The 17021-nt window shown below is 42.7% G+C and overlaps 2 protein-coding genes across 6 annotated transcripts in view; one reads left to right on the top strand and one right to left on the bottom strand.

Moving 5' to 3' along the window:
* LOC109628256 (CAP-Gly domain-containing linker protein 4) overlaps positions 1 to 5062 on the top strand; it is a 31777-nt gene extending 26715 nt beyond the window's left edge. For all 4 annotated transcript variants that reach the window (XM_020085277.2, XM_069535303.1, XM_069535304.1 and 1 more), the window contains exons 13-15: positions 2433 to 2497; positions 2602 to 2680; positions 3014 to 5062. In XM_020085277.2, the coding sequence (XP_019940836.2) occupies positions 2433 to 2497; positions 2602 to 2680; positions 3014 to 3383 (514 nt within the window). In that variant the 3' untranslated portion in view covers positions 3384 to 5062. The remainder of the gene's footprint in view (positions 1 to 2432; positions 2498 to 2601; positions 2681 to 3013) is intronic.
* Positions 5063 to 9788: 4726 nt separating this feature from the next.
* Positions 9789 to 17021, bottom strand: part of alk (ALK receptor tyrosine kinase) — a 340767-nt gene continuing 333534 nt past the window's right edge. For both annotated transcript variants that reach the window (XM_020084757.2, XM_069535974.1), the window contains exons 26-29: positions 14986 to 15087; positions 14570 to 14704; positions 13474 to 13564; positions 9789 to 12688 (exon numbers count right to left, since the gene is read on the bottom strand). In XM_020084757.2, the coding sequence (XP_019940316.2) occupies positions 11552 to 12688; positions 13474 to 13564; positions 14570 to 14704; positions 14986 to 15087 (1465 nt within the window). In that variant the 3' untranslated portion in view covers positions 9789 to 11551. The remainder of the gene's footprint in view (positions 12689 to 13473; positions 13565 to 14569; positions 14705 to 14985; positions 15088 to 17021) is intronic.

The raw sequence follows: 17021 nt of genomic DNA, 5'->3' as shown, positions 1-17021 counted from the left end.
AAGTACACAAGTACCCAGGACAAGTACACATGAACTGATTCAGATGTTTTTGTGCGCAAGATTGCTGGTGCTCAGAACCCAACACACAAAGATTTGTTGATGTACACCTGGGGTTGAGCCATGTAGACATCTCAAGAACATAAAATATTACAATCACTAAACCCATCGACTTAAAAGTCAATGCGTTTTGTGGCGATTTGTTATATTTTATGTTCAAAGCTTCTTGAGATTTGCTTTTCCATATATCAGGTTATTGAGTCTGGAATAAAGTAAAAAATTGACCTTGTATACTTGCAATGAATAGTTTATCAGGATCTCCAAAGTATCTCAATTTGACTGATTTTCATTTCCTTTTCATCAAGATCTAGGAATGATTCCCTGGGAATAAGGAAATAATGTAAATGTAAAAATCTCAAAACTTTAGAGAAAGTTAAAAAAATGATTGGTGCAGATCCACATCAATATAGCTTCTTCCCTGACCCTTACAGCATCCTTCACCATGTTTTGTGGAAATCTATTCTAGACTCAAGTACTAGTGCCATTGAATATTTTCTTAGGTGAACTTAAAGGTCCAGTGTGTAAGATTTAGGTGAAAGGAGACTAATGGCAGACTGTTTGTTCGTTTTATCTAAATTGTATGAATTGCAGTTTTCTTTACCCAAGAAAAGGTCCTTTATATTTAAATACTTTATATGTACTTCGAGGGGACCCTCTCTACGGAGGCCACCATGTTTTTAACATTAGTCCAGACTGGACAAACTAAACCTTTTGAGTTTTTATGACAACTGAAGCTACCACTGGTTCTCTTTCATGTTTGGAAGAGGAGGGTGAGGTGAGGGGTATTCAGCTGCAACATGCAATTTCAACACTAGATATCACAAAAGTACCTTCAAGTTCAAGCCTCTGAACTATTGATTAATGACCTTCCCTATGATAAAGTGATAATAGAGCAGTGTTTTGTGTTTGCAAAATCCTGAATAGTTAAGATGGAGACAGGTCTAAATTAGACTGGTGAGTGCTTCATTCACGAGATGCTCTCAACCAAAGTACTCGTGTGTCTTGAGACATGTAATCAGCCTCTCAGAAAGCTCTCTGATGTGTGTAATCTGCTGGGGTCATGTATTCAGACTCCTGCTTCCTAACTAGACGTATAATTGCAGTATGCAGAGTCAGAAAGCAGAAAAAGAACTGCACATTGTGGAGGTGAGGGGGCTGGGAGAGCACTTTGACCTGTATCAGAGGATTCATCAGCGCAGGTGAGAGATGTTAGCTGTTTAAACCTTGGGTTTGAAAGGCAGCAGTGAGCTGCCTCAAGGCAGAATCACTCAGAGACACACAAGGACTGAGACGGACAGAGACTGAGCCCAAGCCTTTAAGTTAAGTGTTTTGTGACTTTAGTTTGTATTTATAAAGATGCTCAAACCTTTATGGTTTGTCTCTGGCTGCTGTGATGAGAGCCCTGTGGCATGGTCTACTGCCACAGAAATATTAGAGGGTTATTATGGAAATGTAAAACAGCCAATTAAATAAATCTATATATGATCCTTTTAATGCTTCCCTCCTATTAACCACACAGGCAGAGATGTGGCCCATCATTAGATGGACTGGTTGTCAAATACAGATGACAGGTGCCAGTTCCAAGAAAAAAAATCAACCAAATTTAGATTATTTTTAATTATTAGGGACGGTATCTGCAGCTGACAGGTACTTTAAAGCACAGCGAAAGTGGAATCTAACACGTTAATGTTGAATCCAGCCTGCCTGCTGGAGACAGTACAATCTATATGGGTGCCCTGCTGCTGATGCTGCTGATGGTCAGTGTGACTGACAGTGTGTTTGTGTGGGAGGAAGAGGGAGAGTGCTGTCCTGGACCCCAGTGTTTGACTCATGAAACAACTCAGTGACCCTTGTTTTCTCCTGTATTTTAGCTTTGTCTTTAAATTCAGCTGTCTGTACAGTTTTTCCAAACCTCTCATAAGGAAGATCAGTTAAAGTGAGATTCTCCAGGTCCTTTTATACAATGTCATCATTCTCCTCACCTCCCTTTACCACATGTGCTTCATCTCAGTAAAACCTAAACCATCTCTACCTTGCTCTCGCCATTTTCCACCATTTGTTGCATCTATTAAACCACTGGTGAGGTCTTTCATGATATAAAAGCTGCTTTTTGAACATGTCTTTCCTTTCATCCATTATTTATGTCCTTTTTTTTGTTTCATGATTGAGCCTCTGGCTCAAGTGAGCACATTTCCTATGTCAGGGAGAATCTCACATTCTTTCCCTACAGCACAGATTCTTGATTCACCTTCAAACTACTCCACCTGTCAGCAGTGAACACAGACACACGCAGTGGGTTTGGCACAATGGTTTGGTGAAAACTGAGTGAATGTTAATATCGTGAGAATGAAGAGCCTTCAATGTTTTTCTCACAGGATCCATGGATCCGTCGATTGCCTCTCGGAGCTCTCGTCCTCACGCCTCAGTCATCCATTCAGCGGTGAGGGTTCTGCCTTCATCTCTAGTGTGTTTGCGTTTATTATTCTGTGAGTGCTCATGCATGAATCTGTATGGGAGTGCTTGACTCTTGTAATTGCTGTGCAGGGACAATCCGTCGCAGTTTGAGCACATCATTGTCCATAGCCACCCCAAAGGAGACGAGCAGAAGAAGTCCTGTTAGCAGGTTTGTCTCTTTTCTGCACATCCCTCACATGTCTCCTTCCCAAAGCCTTTCAGCTTCCTAAGCCCCTGCAGCAGTGGCAGAATCAATAATGATAAGAGGTAGTGGAATTATTCAGCAAAAGGTTCCTATTTTTAATTAGCCAGTACATGATTGTGGTTATAATGAAAGAGAACATGGAATTGAAGATCAATCCCTCAAACCCTGAGCTCCCATGAATCCCCTACTTATAATATGTCATTTCACACTTCAAACCCTCTCTTATAAATCGTTCTGTCTGTATTTTCCCTGTGCTTCAACAATTCATCGAAACAAAAACAAACAAACCAAAAAAAGGAGTCGTTCCAACCCTCACCGACGGCGCTGGAGCACTCTCAGTGGAAGTAGTGGTGGTGTCCCTGGACGTGCAGGGTCCAGTCCCTCAGCCAGCCCTGATGGACAGATCCGCCTGCACGTGGGCATGCAGGTCCTGCTGAACAGCGCCAATGAGATGGCGTTCATCCGTTACCTGGGAACGGCAGACTTTGCCCCGGGCCTTTGGCTGGGTCTGGAGCTCCGAAGCCCCAAGGGCAAGAATGACGGCTCTGTGGGGGTCCGCCGCTACTTCACCTGTCGAGCTGGCCACGGTGTGCTGGTCCGTCCCAGCCGCGTCACATACCGTGGCATCAACGGATCGCGCTTGGTGAATGAAAACAGCAGACTGTAGTAAATGGAGTGAGTGGGTTTGGAGAACATTTTCTGTTCATGTTCCGCTGCAAGATTCTTTTCGTTGAATCAACCATCATTGATTTTCCTCTGTACAGTCAGAGCTGGTGTGAATTAGTTACAAAACCAGTTATTAATATTTTCAAATTTAAACTACTAGATTAGTTTTTGGCAAATTGTATGAAGCAAAAAAAAAAAAGCACTTTAGAAAATTAACTTTCAAATCCTCTTAGAATTTATCTCAGCAGGATGTTGGAGGGAAAGTCTTAATAAGGCAAAAACCGCTGCACTATTTTTAATCTGATTGCACTGACGACGTCGACATGATTGATCTGAATATGATAAAAGAAATGGAATGGATGTGTACACATGGAAAACTATTTCTAAAGATTAATGATTGCATCGAGTAGAGATTTTTATCACATAATTTAGTTTGTAATGTTACTCTAACCAAAAGTGTCCAAGTCTTTGTGATTGCGTGTGCATGTGTGTATTAATTGAGAAGCGCTTTGACACGAGAGAGATTGATTTTTTTTTTCCCAGGTCATCATATAACTTGCATATAATTGATGGGAGTTGAGTCAAAAGTGGATTTTCAGTATATATCAATGTGAATTAAAAACAGGATTTAATTAACCCTGGACCTCCATCCACCTCCATCACAATACAACCGCATCAGCTGGAGTTATTGCCTCCTACATACACAGACTGTCCATTAACTTACACAGATGCATGATGGTATATTGTGCTGTGGGCTGCAAAAATCCCTTTGGCTGGGATTCTTAATCAGACTGATGCTGCTGCGGTGATGTCCTCCAGTGAGAGTCTGTTGAACAGCACACAGGTTTTATAAATATTTTGACCAGAGTCGGGAACACAGTCGGATTATAAACCTGATTTGCTTAAACCTCGCTATTGAATCATTTTACAACCTGAATCTAGAAGTGATTCTCTTCTTAATGTAATCCACAAACATTGTTCAATTCAAATGTCCTCTAGTGTGTCTCTGTACTAGACAAACAGGAGCGGCTCTACACAGGAAATGTGCAATCATCCAGAAGTTTCAAGGACAGACTTTTCTATTTGATTAGAGGCATCTGGGCAACTCAGCAGAGAACAAGGCATCGATTGTGCATGTGGAAAACAGGCCCACTGTTCAGTAAAACATTCATGTACTATCCAATTAGGGCGTGCAGGCCAATCCAGTCGCTGAAGAGTCTCATTGATCCGTCTGGTCAGGCCCCCTGTGATTTAAAACAGTGGTGGTCAGAACCTGTGCTTGTCTAAAACATCTGCCACAGAGATAACGCTTGAAGCTGGTGGGCTTTTAAAAACGCAGTGTTTTCAGATTCCTGTTAAATCTTAATTCCATTAAGGGCATTTCTGTGATAATTCCTGTTGCATTTGTCAGCGTTCCACTTTTAAAATCTCATCTATAGATAGACTTGCGTTCTTTGCATCTGCAACCCCCACTGTATTACAAATCCCTCTGATTGCAAATTCCACTGATGGGTATGAAAGTGTCTCTGCACTGTGTTCGTGTGGGTAATAGATGTTTTGTTTTCATGAAATTTCTGTACATTTGAAATGTGAGAGGGGAATTTGGTCTGATGCATTTATATGTTGTGGAAAATAAGAGTATTTGTAAAGAATTGAAATAAAGATTCTATTCTAATTTGATCAGACTGTATTTCTCCTTTAGCTCCGTGCCTTGTTAAGTGTGGCTGTTCTAGTGAAAAGGAGGTTTGCTTTAATTTCCCGGACTGTCCATGAAGTGCAGTGTTGTTTTCAGGAGCTGAAAATGAAGTAGCAAGTACTTTGAAATGGTTACACGTCTGTTCACACCATCAGATTCCAGTGGGGCTCATCTCAGTCCAAGCTGAGAGCGCCTGCTGCTGCTGCTGGAGTGGAAATGTAACACAGTGGTGCTCCACCAGAGCAGGCGTCAAGGACTCAGTGTGTGTAACGTACACAAACAAACAGCTCCAGCTGTAATATCGGACATAAAAAACATCAAGTCGTAGCAGCATCATGATGCTGATCATCACTCTGTTAAACTGATCACCGCCTCTTTCTCCTAAGCTGTTTTACATCTAGATACAAATAACTTCTGTTTGGATTCACTCACATCTTTAACTGTGCCAAACCAAAAAGCCTTTTCCATTTTACCGTTTTAGTCGCCCATATATGACATGACTGCAGCGCAGGTTTGATCCGAGAACTGCTGAGCTCATCTCAACCAAGCAACCAGCCGGAGGAGGCAGGGAGAGAGAACCAGATCTTCTGCAGGCTACAGTCCAGGTAACCAGATGAATTATTGTAAGCACATACTCAAACGTGCAGTAAAAAGAGGCATGTTTGTAAAATCTGAGAACTAAATACTTAAAAAACCTCAGGGTTGCCATTCATCCTGGAAAATCTGGAAACAGAGAGAGTACTTTTCTAGTTATTGAAACGGCCTGGAAATTCAGCTCTGTCATAAATTCCACCTTAACAAAGGTTATTATGTTCAGTTTCAGTTAAATGCCGTGATCACATTTTAAGGTGGTGTTCTACTTGATTATATATAGAAATATGTCTTATTTTTATGATAATACATTTTCTTCATTTCTATAACGTTTCTAACAATGACACTGTAAACCTTACAGGTTTAACAAGAACAGAAAGCAGGTAAAAGTGAATTATAATTGCACATAATATAACACACACATCATTATCTAACGTTAAAAGCAGTTTTTGAAAGGTGGGTTTTCAGTAGTGGTTTAAAGGTGGACAGTTCAGTGCAGGCCCTGATCTGGAGGGAGGGATGGAGAAGTCACCCCAGGACAGGTGCTTCGTCCTGAGTGGAGGCGAGAGGATGTGGTCCTCATGTTTTAAGTAGAGAGAGACACTGAGAGCAGCTTCATCTCAAACAGTTGAATTCAGCAACCTTATTGTCAGAAAATCACAGCAGGACAAATATTTTCTTGTAAAAAAACCAACTTTGATTTAGTTTTGGTAATAATGGCCAGAGATCTGTGTGACTCATCGTTGTGACTCCCACGGCCCTGCGTGTTGTATTTAAATGGTTTGTTATGTGCAGTGTAGAACCTGAAACAGCGCTCACACACACACTGGATCACAGTGTGGTGTGTGCTCAGTTGCATCATCAGCACTTTGCAGAGCGGATCCCTGATGGGAGACAAATGATCTTTGTAAGACCATGAAGTAAGACTCCAGTCTGCTTTAACATGATGGAGAGCAGCGCTGGCACAGCCGGCACCAAAGGAGGACACTTTGCTATCGCTAGCAGATTCGTGCTGGCAGCTGTACAGGCCCCTACATTTGTACACATGTTAATAATAAAGGGATAATCCTGCTGGGGTCTGCATTCACCCAGCCAGGGCTTATGTGCAATAATGACCAGCTCACTGTACATAATCCTGCTTATTGCTCTACTACGTTACCAAAGTGAGCTGTTGTTGATTTAAAATAATCGTTTTTTTTAAAGCAAGCTTCCTAATACATTTTCTTCTCAGGAAGAGTCCAGACACTAACCTAGTCAAATCCTAAACACTGTTTGTTGCAGTCTCCTCAGGTTAAAGTGACACCATATCGCTCACTATACTCCAACTCCCCCTACAGGTGGGGCTGCATAATTCACTGTTATAAATGCGATGTCTGCATACACGTAGATTTGTTGATGGAGAAGAAACATGTCGACTGACATAAATTTCCTGCTAAAGTAGACGTGTTTGTCTGACTTCTGATGGCTTCTAGTGAGCCGACAACTTCACTCACACAAAGCAAACAAGCCAAAGCTGCGACTTTACACCATGTTTGCATCTGTCCTGCATATTTGGCTTCCTTTAGCTCTCAGCGAGTGAAATGTGCTCAATATTCACTCTTGTTCAGTTTCTTAATCATCACGTTCTCTTTTCCTCTTCTTTGTTTCCTCCGACAATGTCCTCTTTGGTTTCTCCTGTGTCTCTTATTTGATGTCCGCACTGACAATAGTGAGTAAGTTATTTCTTACAGCTGGTCACTCTGGCTCTTTGTGTGTGCCTATGAACTAAAGCAGATTTTAATGTTCCAGCACGGTACACCAGTTACATAGTGCACTAATGGGCCTCCAGGGGGCGCTGTGGCAATGACAGACATGTCATTCATCCCATTATAACTTTGTGTTGCATGAAAATGAAAGCTGTTATTTGGGGCGGGGAGAAAAATGTACTCCATTCGAGTGGTGCAGACAACAGCAGCTTCTCCTCTGCAGACAGATCGACTGTGTCCTTCAGGACAGAACCTGTAAATGGGCATTTTGGTGTCAGCTCTTTCACATCTCTATAACACACGCTGACTAGGTTGTGTAATTGTCTTATAGGCTGAATCAAGGCTGCTAGTTTGAAACCCCTGTTCTCATATACTAACTCGTATATTCCTCATATTTTTAAAATCTGATGCTTTAAAATGTAGGTGTCGTGAGTGAGGATGCATGAGGATGTGAACAGAAACGTGGAGTCCATGCAGGACATGCTGGACTTGTACAAAGATCTATGTGAGGATCATTTTGAGCCTAGAACGCCTGGAGTGAGAACAGTTTGGCTGGTCCTCACTTTCTGACCCACTTTCACTTTGCTGTTGGAGAGTTAAGACTTGCTTTAAGGATCAGGGTCAGGGTAAGGTCTAGAAAAAACATTATTCCACTGAGTGTCAGAAGACGGAAGAACAAGGTTGTAAATATGTATTTTCTCTCTGCTGCATTATTTCTTGAACAAACATCGAGAGCTGAGAAAAAGAACAGTGGCTTTGCTGTTGACATAAAACCAAGAGAATGTCCACAGTTCACAGACCAGAGGGACATTTGTCACAGATGTCATCCAGGTGTCGGAGCTACGCCTCCTGTAAAAGCTTTTAGTGAAAACACACAGAGTGTGATATCAACCTGTCTCGGAGCTGAGGTCAGACTGAATGCCAATGGAAAGCAGACTGGTCTCCTTCTAAGCCCCCTTTGATTTTCTCATGAATATCTATAGAGCTTTGTCCTTTGCTCCTCTATTTCAATTCTTCTGTACTCTTATAAAGAAGGCAGCGTTCTCATGAAGCCATGGTACAGATTGTATCTATAAAGTGAAAAGATCACTACACAGTGCAAATCTGTTTTCTTTTATCCTGTTTATCTATCCTGGCTTTCAGGAACGTTTTAGTTGAATGTCTCTGGGATTCAAAACAAGTTAAATGCAGTAAATCATCTCGTTATAAAGACATCTATGGTTCCTTGAAAACCAAACCTTCAGTGGAACGTTGCAGAGAAGCTGAGAAACGTTTTAATCTATCTGTGCACAAGTCTGTGCAGTCAGAGAACAAACATCTACACCCTGAGTCTGACATCAGTTATCAGCAGCATGTTCTCATTGATGCAGTAAACAGAAGTATGGATGTAGGAGGCATGTTGTAACGGCACTTTAATGTCAGGTGTTGCTTTTCTAATGAGTTATGAACATTCTGCTGGGAGGATAAAAATGACAGCAACTTCATGGCTGTAGCTGATGCAGAAGATAAACAGTAATGTGAGATGAAGTCCCAAGGTTTAGTTCCCAGATAAAAACATGGAGTTACGTCCATAAAATAATAAAGGACACAATGTTATAATTACACTCTATGTTCCTGTGAGATCACTGAACTGTGTTTGACAGGCCTGTGGAAAAATGGCTCATGTAACAGAACATGTTAACAGCATGTTGCAGGATTTCCAGTCCACTGAATCAATTTATTCATCAGAGGATTCAACATATGTTTTCTTTCCTTAACACATCAAGGCTGAGTGACCCAGCCAGAAGATAAAATACAGTTCTGCTCAGTTTCAGTGGGTTGTAGTTTTGTAGTTTAAATAGCCGGAGGTTATGTTTTCATCTGTTTGTCTCTAAAAAATTAAATTACTCCAAAAACTACAGGAGGGATTAACAGGAAACTAAATAAAATGTGGTTCCAGGATTATTCTTTCACTTACTTTGATATTGGGAGATAAGATGTTTTCAACACAAAAAAAAAAATCATGGATCTTGATGAAAACAAATCAGGCAAATATCAGGCAAATATTTGAGTGTGTGTAATTCAAACAAAATCCAGACCTAGTGAATTTAAATGTGTTTTCATGGGGGGACTGTTGTGTCCGGGCTCTACTGAGTGATTCTAGTTATTAATTTGCTCTGTCTCCACTATTTTTTTACTAACACCACAATTGTTTCAGTACACATTACTACATTAGGTTCGAAGACAAAGAATCGTAATAATGACAGTTAATGGATGTTATTCTAAATAAGCTACTTTGTGTCTGTGGTTAGTGATTTTAATCAGCAATTATAATGTCAATGTTAATCTAATTCCCTCGACAGCAAAGAGAACAACAGGCAAGGAGAAACACCAATTATTATATAGTAATTTATTAATTTTGGCGAATGTCTTCTGAAGGGCAATTTACAGCATTTACCAGAGCCATAGTACAATACTTTATAATTACAACATTTACAGGTGCAGTTCATTTTCTCTTTTTACATCAAATGTTGGAGATGAGCTGTGAAGGGAACACAGAGTTAATGCACTTAACACAGGTACTGGAGACAAAAGCAAAAAGACTTTTCAATTCGCCAACGTTTCCCCTGCTCACTTACGATCGGTCCCTGTTCGCCGGACATGACAGCTCATCATGGCCTCAGCAGACACACAGGATCAGTATAGTCGAGCAAAAGCATCGAAAAAGTGACGCACGTTGTCGTCATTCACCTAAATATCAACACCGCCGCACTCACGGCATCATCTGATAGATTTAGTGTCATTAAACTGAAAGAAGCAGACTTTAAACACCGTGTGTGAAAATGAGCAGTGGGATGGTCCCAGGTTTCATTCTTATGTGGAGCACTCACACTCATTTGTATTCCCCAACACACACACACACACTCTCACTCTCTCGGGCTTCCAGATAGAAACTTGAAGGTTAAGATTGATTCAGCAATATCCATTGTGTTTCTACATCCAGACAAACAGGAATGAATCAATAAAAGGTTACTGAAAAAGCCATAAGTAAAGAAAAGGCTTAACTTTACTGTCTCTGAGCACTCAGCAGAATATAGTGAAAAAAAAAAAAAAAGGAGCAGAGCTTTCAATAGAACCAGGAACAACGCGCTCACAAAAATATTCTGCATCAACCAAAAGCTGAACTCTTACAGATAGCTGATGGAGCCAAGACTTTAAAACATCTTATTCTTCTCTCAAATTATATTTCATACCTGTGTCTGTGCTCTGTTCATCCACCCACTGCACGGATTTCCTGCACGACTTCCACCTGATTTTCTTTTCAAGGATCGTTCAAAACTTAATTCCTGCAGCTTTATAAAAAAAAAAAAAAACTTGATTGGAAACCATTTGACGAGAGATGAATCTGGGTTTGAAGAAGCATGTTAATAAGTTATAGAGCCACTTCCAAATAATAAATAAACAAATGAATAAATAAACAAGCAGGCAAGCAAACATCAACAAACACATTTTTACCAGATTTCTTTTTTTTTTCCGTATAAATGTGTCTGGTAATCCAGTGTCCTGTTCAGTGATATTCTTTAAAAATAGTCTGGTTATTCACCACATGGTTGTTTTCCAAAAGGATGTGGAGCAGGAGCGGTAGAACTGACACATGTGGCTGACGGCTGCAGACGCAGCCAGTCACCAAACACTGAAGTCTGGCAAAATATAGAGATTTCAATCCATGGTCCATTCTCACACACAAGAGACATCCTCAGCTGTCAATCAACACGCCACGTCCTCAAGCCGTCCCCTCGTCGTCCTGTGCTGTAAACTCCTCACTAGATTCTCACTCAGTCGTGATCCTTCCAGCGATGAAAAAATACATTTTTTTAAACTCTTAAAACTAGTCTTTGCTCTAAATTTTGCCTCTCAAAGGTTTTGAGTTGTCTGATGTGCTTTAGCATCCATTGGGGATTTTAACACACCTCCAGGGTTCTCACAGGAAAAGCCTGGTGGACTCATCCAGCTGTGTCTCAGCTGGACGGGTTCTTTCTGAACTGGAGGAAGAAACCAAAACGGCGGGATTGAAGGGGTGTTGTAAAACGAAATCTGTCCTGACACAGTGTTTGTTTGTCTCCGTCTGATAAAAGACCAGCAGTTCAGGCATTTGGGCTAAAGCACGGTGGCGTTGTGGCCCTCCATCCTGGGCAGCCTGGGGTCCTGCACCGTCCCCATGGTGACGAGCAGTGGGCGGCTGTCCTCTGACATACCTGGCCGACCCAACGCCATTGAAGTGGGAACAGAGGCTCCCCTCTGGTGAGCTGCAGAGGACGACATGGAGATGCCCTGCTGGGAGGGAGGTGGCGGAGGGTTGGGGTTGCCATGGGCGGCCTCCAGCGGCAGGCCTTGCTCCTGGTAACCGTAGCCGATGTTGCCGCATGGGAATCGTCTCAGTCTGTAGAGGGGGACCGGGGGCAGAGCGGCGGAATCTAACAGCAGAGGTGACTGTGCAGCAGGAGGTGGTGGTGGGGGTAACAAGGGTCTACAGAGACCCTGCTGCTGCTGCTGCTGCTGATGGTGCAGTAGCTGGAGTTGGTGCTGCTGCTGGAGCTGGTGCTGGAACTGCTTGTGCTGGTGCTGGAGACCCAGTGCCCCTGCCACCTCAGCCACCGTCCGGCCCATGTGCTCCTGTCCCTCGCCAGGCACCCTGCCACCGTTGCCTCCAGCTCCGCCCACCCCACCCAGCCTCTGCTGCTGCTGCTGCTGCTGCTGCTGCTGCTGCTGCTGCTGCTGCTGCTTTCTCTGCTGCTGCTGCAGGAACCACGACCCATACGTGGGGTTCCACAGACTGGTGCTCTTCCCGTTGTGGCCGTCCTTCTCTGCCGGGTGGCCTTGGGTGAACGCCAGATTGATGTGGCCCCCCTCGGCTGGGCTTGGCTGGGTAGTGACATGAGGTCCTTTAGCTGTGAGTGTAGCGGCGGCTGTGGAAGTGATGGTGTTAGTGGTCGTCATGGTCATGCAGGCCTGTGTGTGAGGCTGCTGGTGCTGGTGGAGGTACGGCTGGGGCTGCGCTGACGTCTGTGCTTTGGCCTCAGGTGCTGCGCTTGTCGCAACAGCGTGTTCTCCACCTCTGCGGTTCTCCTCTGTAGGGTAAGATGGTGGTGGCTGTAGAGCCTCCCCATCAGGCACCTGGGCATTTACAAGCACAGTTGGAGCTGATGGGTCATCAGGGCGCATGGGTACTCTCTCCTCCTCCTCGGGGATGGGTCCATACTCTATAGGCAGCGGCATGGTCACCACATCAGGGTCCTGAAAGAGGGTAAACCATCCAATTTACCCCAAATGGTGAGTCATGTTCATTATATTGAATTGATACTAGTGTAGTGTCCGTTCTGAACCTGCCTGTTTGTAATGGGCTGTTCTCTTGGCCTGTGTTAATGCTCAGAATGAGACCTAGTGTCTTTCTCAGACAGTTCTACATTATACTCACTTTTTATTGTTTGTGTGCTGGTCAGAGCTGTATTTTTCAATGTTAATGTTGATATTCATGTGAGCGATTAACTCTGCTCTTTTAAGGTGAACTGTTTTGGATTGATACAATGTTCACTCTAGCCTCAAAGGTTGAAATGAAGACTTTGATATAAGACCGTTCTTGGGATTTTACTTCCTCCATCATGAGTCCTATATGTCCTCTCTATATTTGTCTCTAGATATTTCTCTATACATCTGCCTGAATGTTGGTCTATGGTGTTGCTCTCTCTATTTTATCATATACTGCAACTAGACAGAGATACCTCTAATAGTATCACTGTAGTTATGACGACTGTTAAACCTGAACCTGTTATGAAACAATTGATGTAACATATTAATTCTATGTAGGAGTTTATATTGTGTATTTTGCACACTATTTATCTTTGTTTATTATGACATCTACAATGATTTATATAAATATTTTGTATTGCACATCACCTGATTTGTTTCAAAATGGATTGTGGGTCATTAATTTCTCTATCAAAGGTCTGAGGAAGAGCCTTGTGGCTCAAAAGGTCTCTGATGTAAATGTTTTGCATGGCGTCAGTGTCCCACACTGTTACCTGTAAGCAGTAGTCGATTCTCTCCAGGATAGTAGAGAAGTTGGGCCTGTCTTCAGGCTGGTGCTGCCAACTCTGTGTCATTATACGATACCTAAACATGCACAAGTATGTGTAGAAACACACAAACACACAAACACAAAACACGTGATGTAAACATTTAGTCCGACTATTTTTATAGAACAAATACACATTTGCAGGATCATGCAGGACAAGCGGCAAAATGTCATGAGAACGAGCGTGAAGGTAAAAGGTTCAGTGTGTAGAATTTAGTGACATCTAGTGGTCAAGTTGAATGTTGCAGCTGAATACCCCTCACCTCACCTCACCCTCCCCTTCCCAACATGAAAGAGAAACTGTGGAAGGCTTCAGTTGTCATAAAAACTCTGAAGGTGTTTAGTTTGTTCAGTTTGGGTGACTGTGAAAAAAAACATGGCGGCCTCGGCAGAGAAGACCCGCTCCAGATATAAATATAATGTATTTAAATATAAAGGGCCATTCTAGGGTAAAGAAAACAACAATTCGTACAATTCAGATGAAACACACTAGTGAAAACATCACTAGGATTATTCTATATTAAATTTCTGCCAATAGATCACTTCGCCTAAATATTACACACTGGACCTTTAAATGAAGGCTTTAATGTGTATATGAGAGAGTGAGATAGAAAATGTGTTTGCATATGTTTTTATAGTTCACATTCGAGGCTGTATATTAAAAAGAGGGAGAAAATGTGTTTTTAGATCCCATCAGCTTCTATCATGACTTCTTCAAATGGGGAAGCAAACATGAAAGAGAGTCACTGTTTGTTTCCACGTTGACGATTCTCCTGTTAATGTTTCTGTCGCCTTCTAGGTCACAACTTGTTTACGTGTCGATATCAGCAAATCATCAGAGCCTTTCATGTCTGCCTCTGCATTAGCTCTTCTTCTATGCGTATACCACTGCATCATATACAACTGAGCATCCTTCCTATTTGTTTGTGTTAGAAGCTTAATGAGATCTCATGGGATCAGATCTTCCTTGTGGTCATGTACAACACATGAATTAATTCAGCACGTGTGTGTGAGGTTGTGTGTGATTGTGTGTCTGCACTTACACTGGCCCAGGGCAGCTTTTAGGAGGGTCCATTCTTCCACCGTTGGTTACAAACTCCAGAACTTCCTGGTTGCTGCGACTTGGATATGGCATGTAGCCCAACGAGAAGATCTCCCACAGCAGAACCCCGAATGACCTGAGAGAGGCCGACGATGAAAGGAGAGATTAGTTAGAGGGGAGGAAAGGGAGATTAAGGACAATCGTGTCAGAAATTATAAGCATCATGAGAGCTGAGGGAGTGAAGGATGAAAGCAGAGGACAAGAGATAGAGACGAGACAGGGAGAAAAACAATGAGACAAGACGTATGGTTAGACATCAAAGGAGGACGGGGGAAGGTGAGAAGAGAAAGAAGGAGCGAGCGGATAGGTGGGGACAGGGGGTGAAATCACATCAATGCCAGAGTGAGGGATTCTCACCACGTGTCGGTTTTGGATGTGAAGATGCCCTCCATGAAGGCTTCAGGTGGCATCCACTTCACTGGCAGCATGGCACGCCCACCCTTCCTGTAGTAGCTTGCCCTACACACACATGCATGAACGCACACATTCACACACAGAGACATCCACAAGCAACACAGACACACACACACACACACACACAGATTTTGAATATTGAAACTCAGTTTCAATCAGCCGTGTAGTCAATAGACAAATACTGGGTTTTGTTTGCCTGCTAAAAATAAAAGTGATGAAATGTTAACCCAAGACCAGTGTATTTTGCAGTGCTGTCACCATGGCAACATTACTGCCCACAAAAGCAGATGAGGGGGGGGGGGGGGGGGGGGGATCATCCAGTAATTAATTCAGTGTTTGTCAGTGTCTGTATCAGTGCTGTGATCCAGTGGCATTCTCAGCTTCCGAACATGCTGGTGTGAGAGACCCTCGCTGAACTCCTTATCTCCCCGAGAGGAGAGAGAGAGGGAGATTTTTTGCTTCGGTGAAGAAATGATCCATTGTGCACTCTATCTGGTTGTGGCTGCTGGTAGAGGTCACTGCCTGGTTCTTCTCGCCCTGCTCACAGTGAGGACAGACGTGGACTGGGTGCTTTGCGGCAATACAGAAAACAGACACAGCTAAGCAGTGTCAGTTGTGTTTGGCGGTAAACATTGTTGAGTGCTGTTTGCTGTTGCATGATATCATTCCCTTAGCACTTGACTGTAAACATGTTAAGAGCTTTATATTAAATAGGGCTTTAAAAGCCTGATTGTGATTGCCAGTTTAAATCCCTGGACCTTTTCTTATTGAAGGATCTGCAGTAACACTGTCTTTGTGTTTGCCTTCAAATACTACAAGTAAATGAAGCAGCGACTGTTGTGCTGGAGCTGCACATGGCTGCACAGGAACGCACTGTAATTACAGTGGGCAGCTCCCAGGTGGGACTGTGATGCAGCATGAGGAAAGAGCACTGTGCTCAGAGGATATCCCCATGTCAAATAAAGCTAAGAGGAAAAAAGGGAATGGCAACCCATACCTTTGTTGCTTTAAAAATGGAGGAAATAAATGTATCTTGGCAGCCCGAGCTTCTCACATACAAGGTCCAAAGCCTACAGTCTTAGACTGCATGACCCATCACATTGCGTCTCAGTGTAAGGAGGATTTTAAGCTCATTTCAGCTGGTGCCGTTCCTCACCAGGGCCTGAAGTGTCAGAAATTCAGAAAGCTACAGCTAGGAATGTCTTAAAAGTCCAAATCATATACAACTAGTGGCAGGAAGGAAGCAATTTGCACATTCTGCAGCGTCTCTGTGCATGTGTGTGTGTGTGTATGTGTGTGCGTGTGTGTGCGTGCTCCAGGTATTACTCATGTTGTTGGGATTTAAATCTGTCTACACAGTCAAGACTTACTGTCTTCCTTATGGAGACAACAAGTAAGTCCACATAACACACATCATTGTTTACAAGTTAGGTTAAGGTTTTAGGGACAGGGTTATTCAAGTAGTTACTATTCATGTTTTCAGACATTAATGTCTGCACACTGGGGTCAGGACTTTCTACCTAGCTTGCCTTTCACACATCAGGAGATTCTCCACTCAGGCACGTTGGAGGATTCAGGTGAATCCACTGCAGAGGCATCACTCTGTATCACCACCAACTCTCTTGACATCTTCATCAGTGTCCTCTATGTGCACATCTTTTCTATCTGGAGATATTCTTCTATCTTTATTTCATTTGTGCGTCTGTTGCATGTTTGAAACTCAGGTGAGAACATTACATATACATGCTCACTGTCTAAATTCAACACAGATATTAAGAGGCAGCAGTCATAATGTTTCACTGTGAGCTGTGTCTTTAGGGGATCAATGGTAACTGATGAATGTATATGATCTGCTGTCAGATAAAATGGCTGACAGGGAAATATATACTTAGAAAACTATCGACATAAGAAGTTAGTCTTGAGGAAAATTACACTTAATCAATGAACCAGAAAAAACTAGATGAGTGTGTTTGCTTGGC

This window comes from Paralichthys olivaceus, chromosome 12 (genome assembly GCF_024713975.1).
Source record: "Paralichthys olivaceus isolate ysfri-2021 chromosome 12, ASM2471397v2, whole genome shotgun sequence".
In the NCBI taxonomy this organism is placed as follows: Eukaryota; Metazoa; Chordata; class Actinopteri; order Pleuronectiformes; family Paralichthyidae; genus Paralichthys; species Paralichthys olivaceus.
This window is presented reverse-complemented; position numbering and strand designations above follow the sequence as displayed.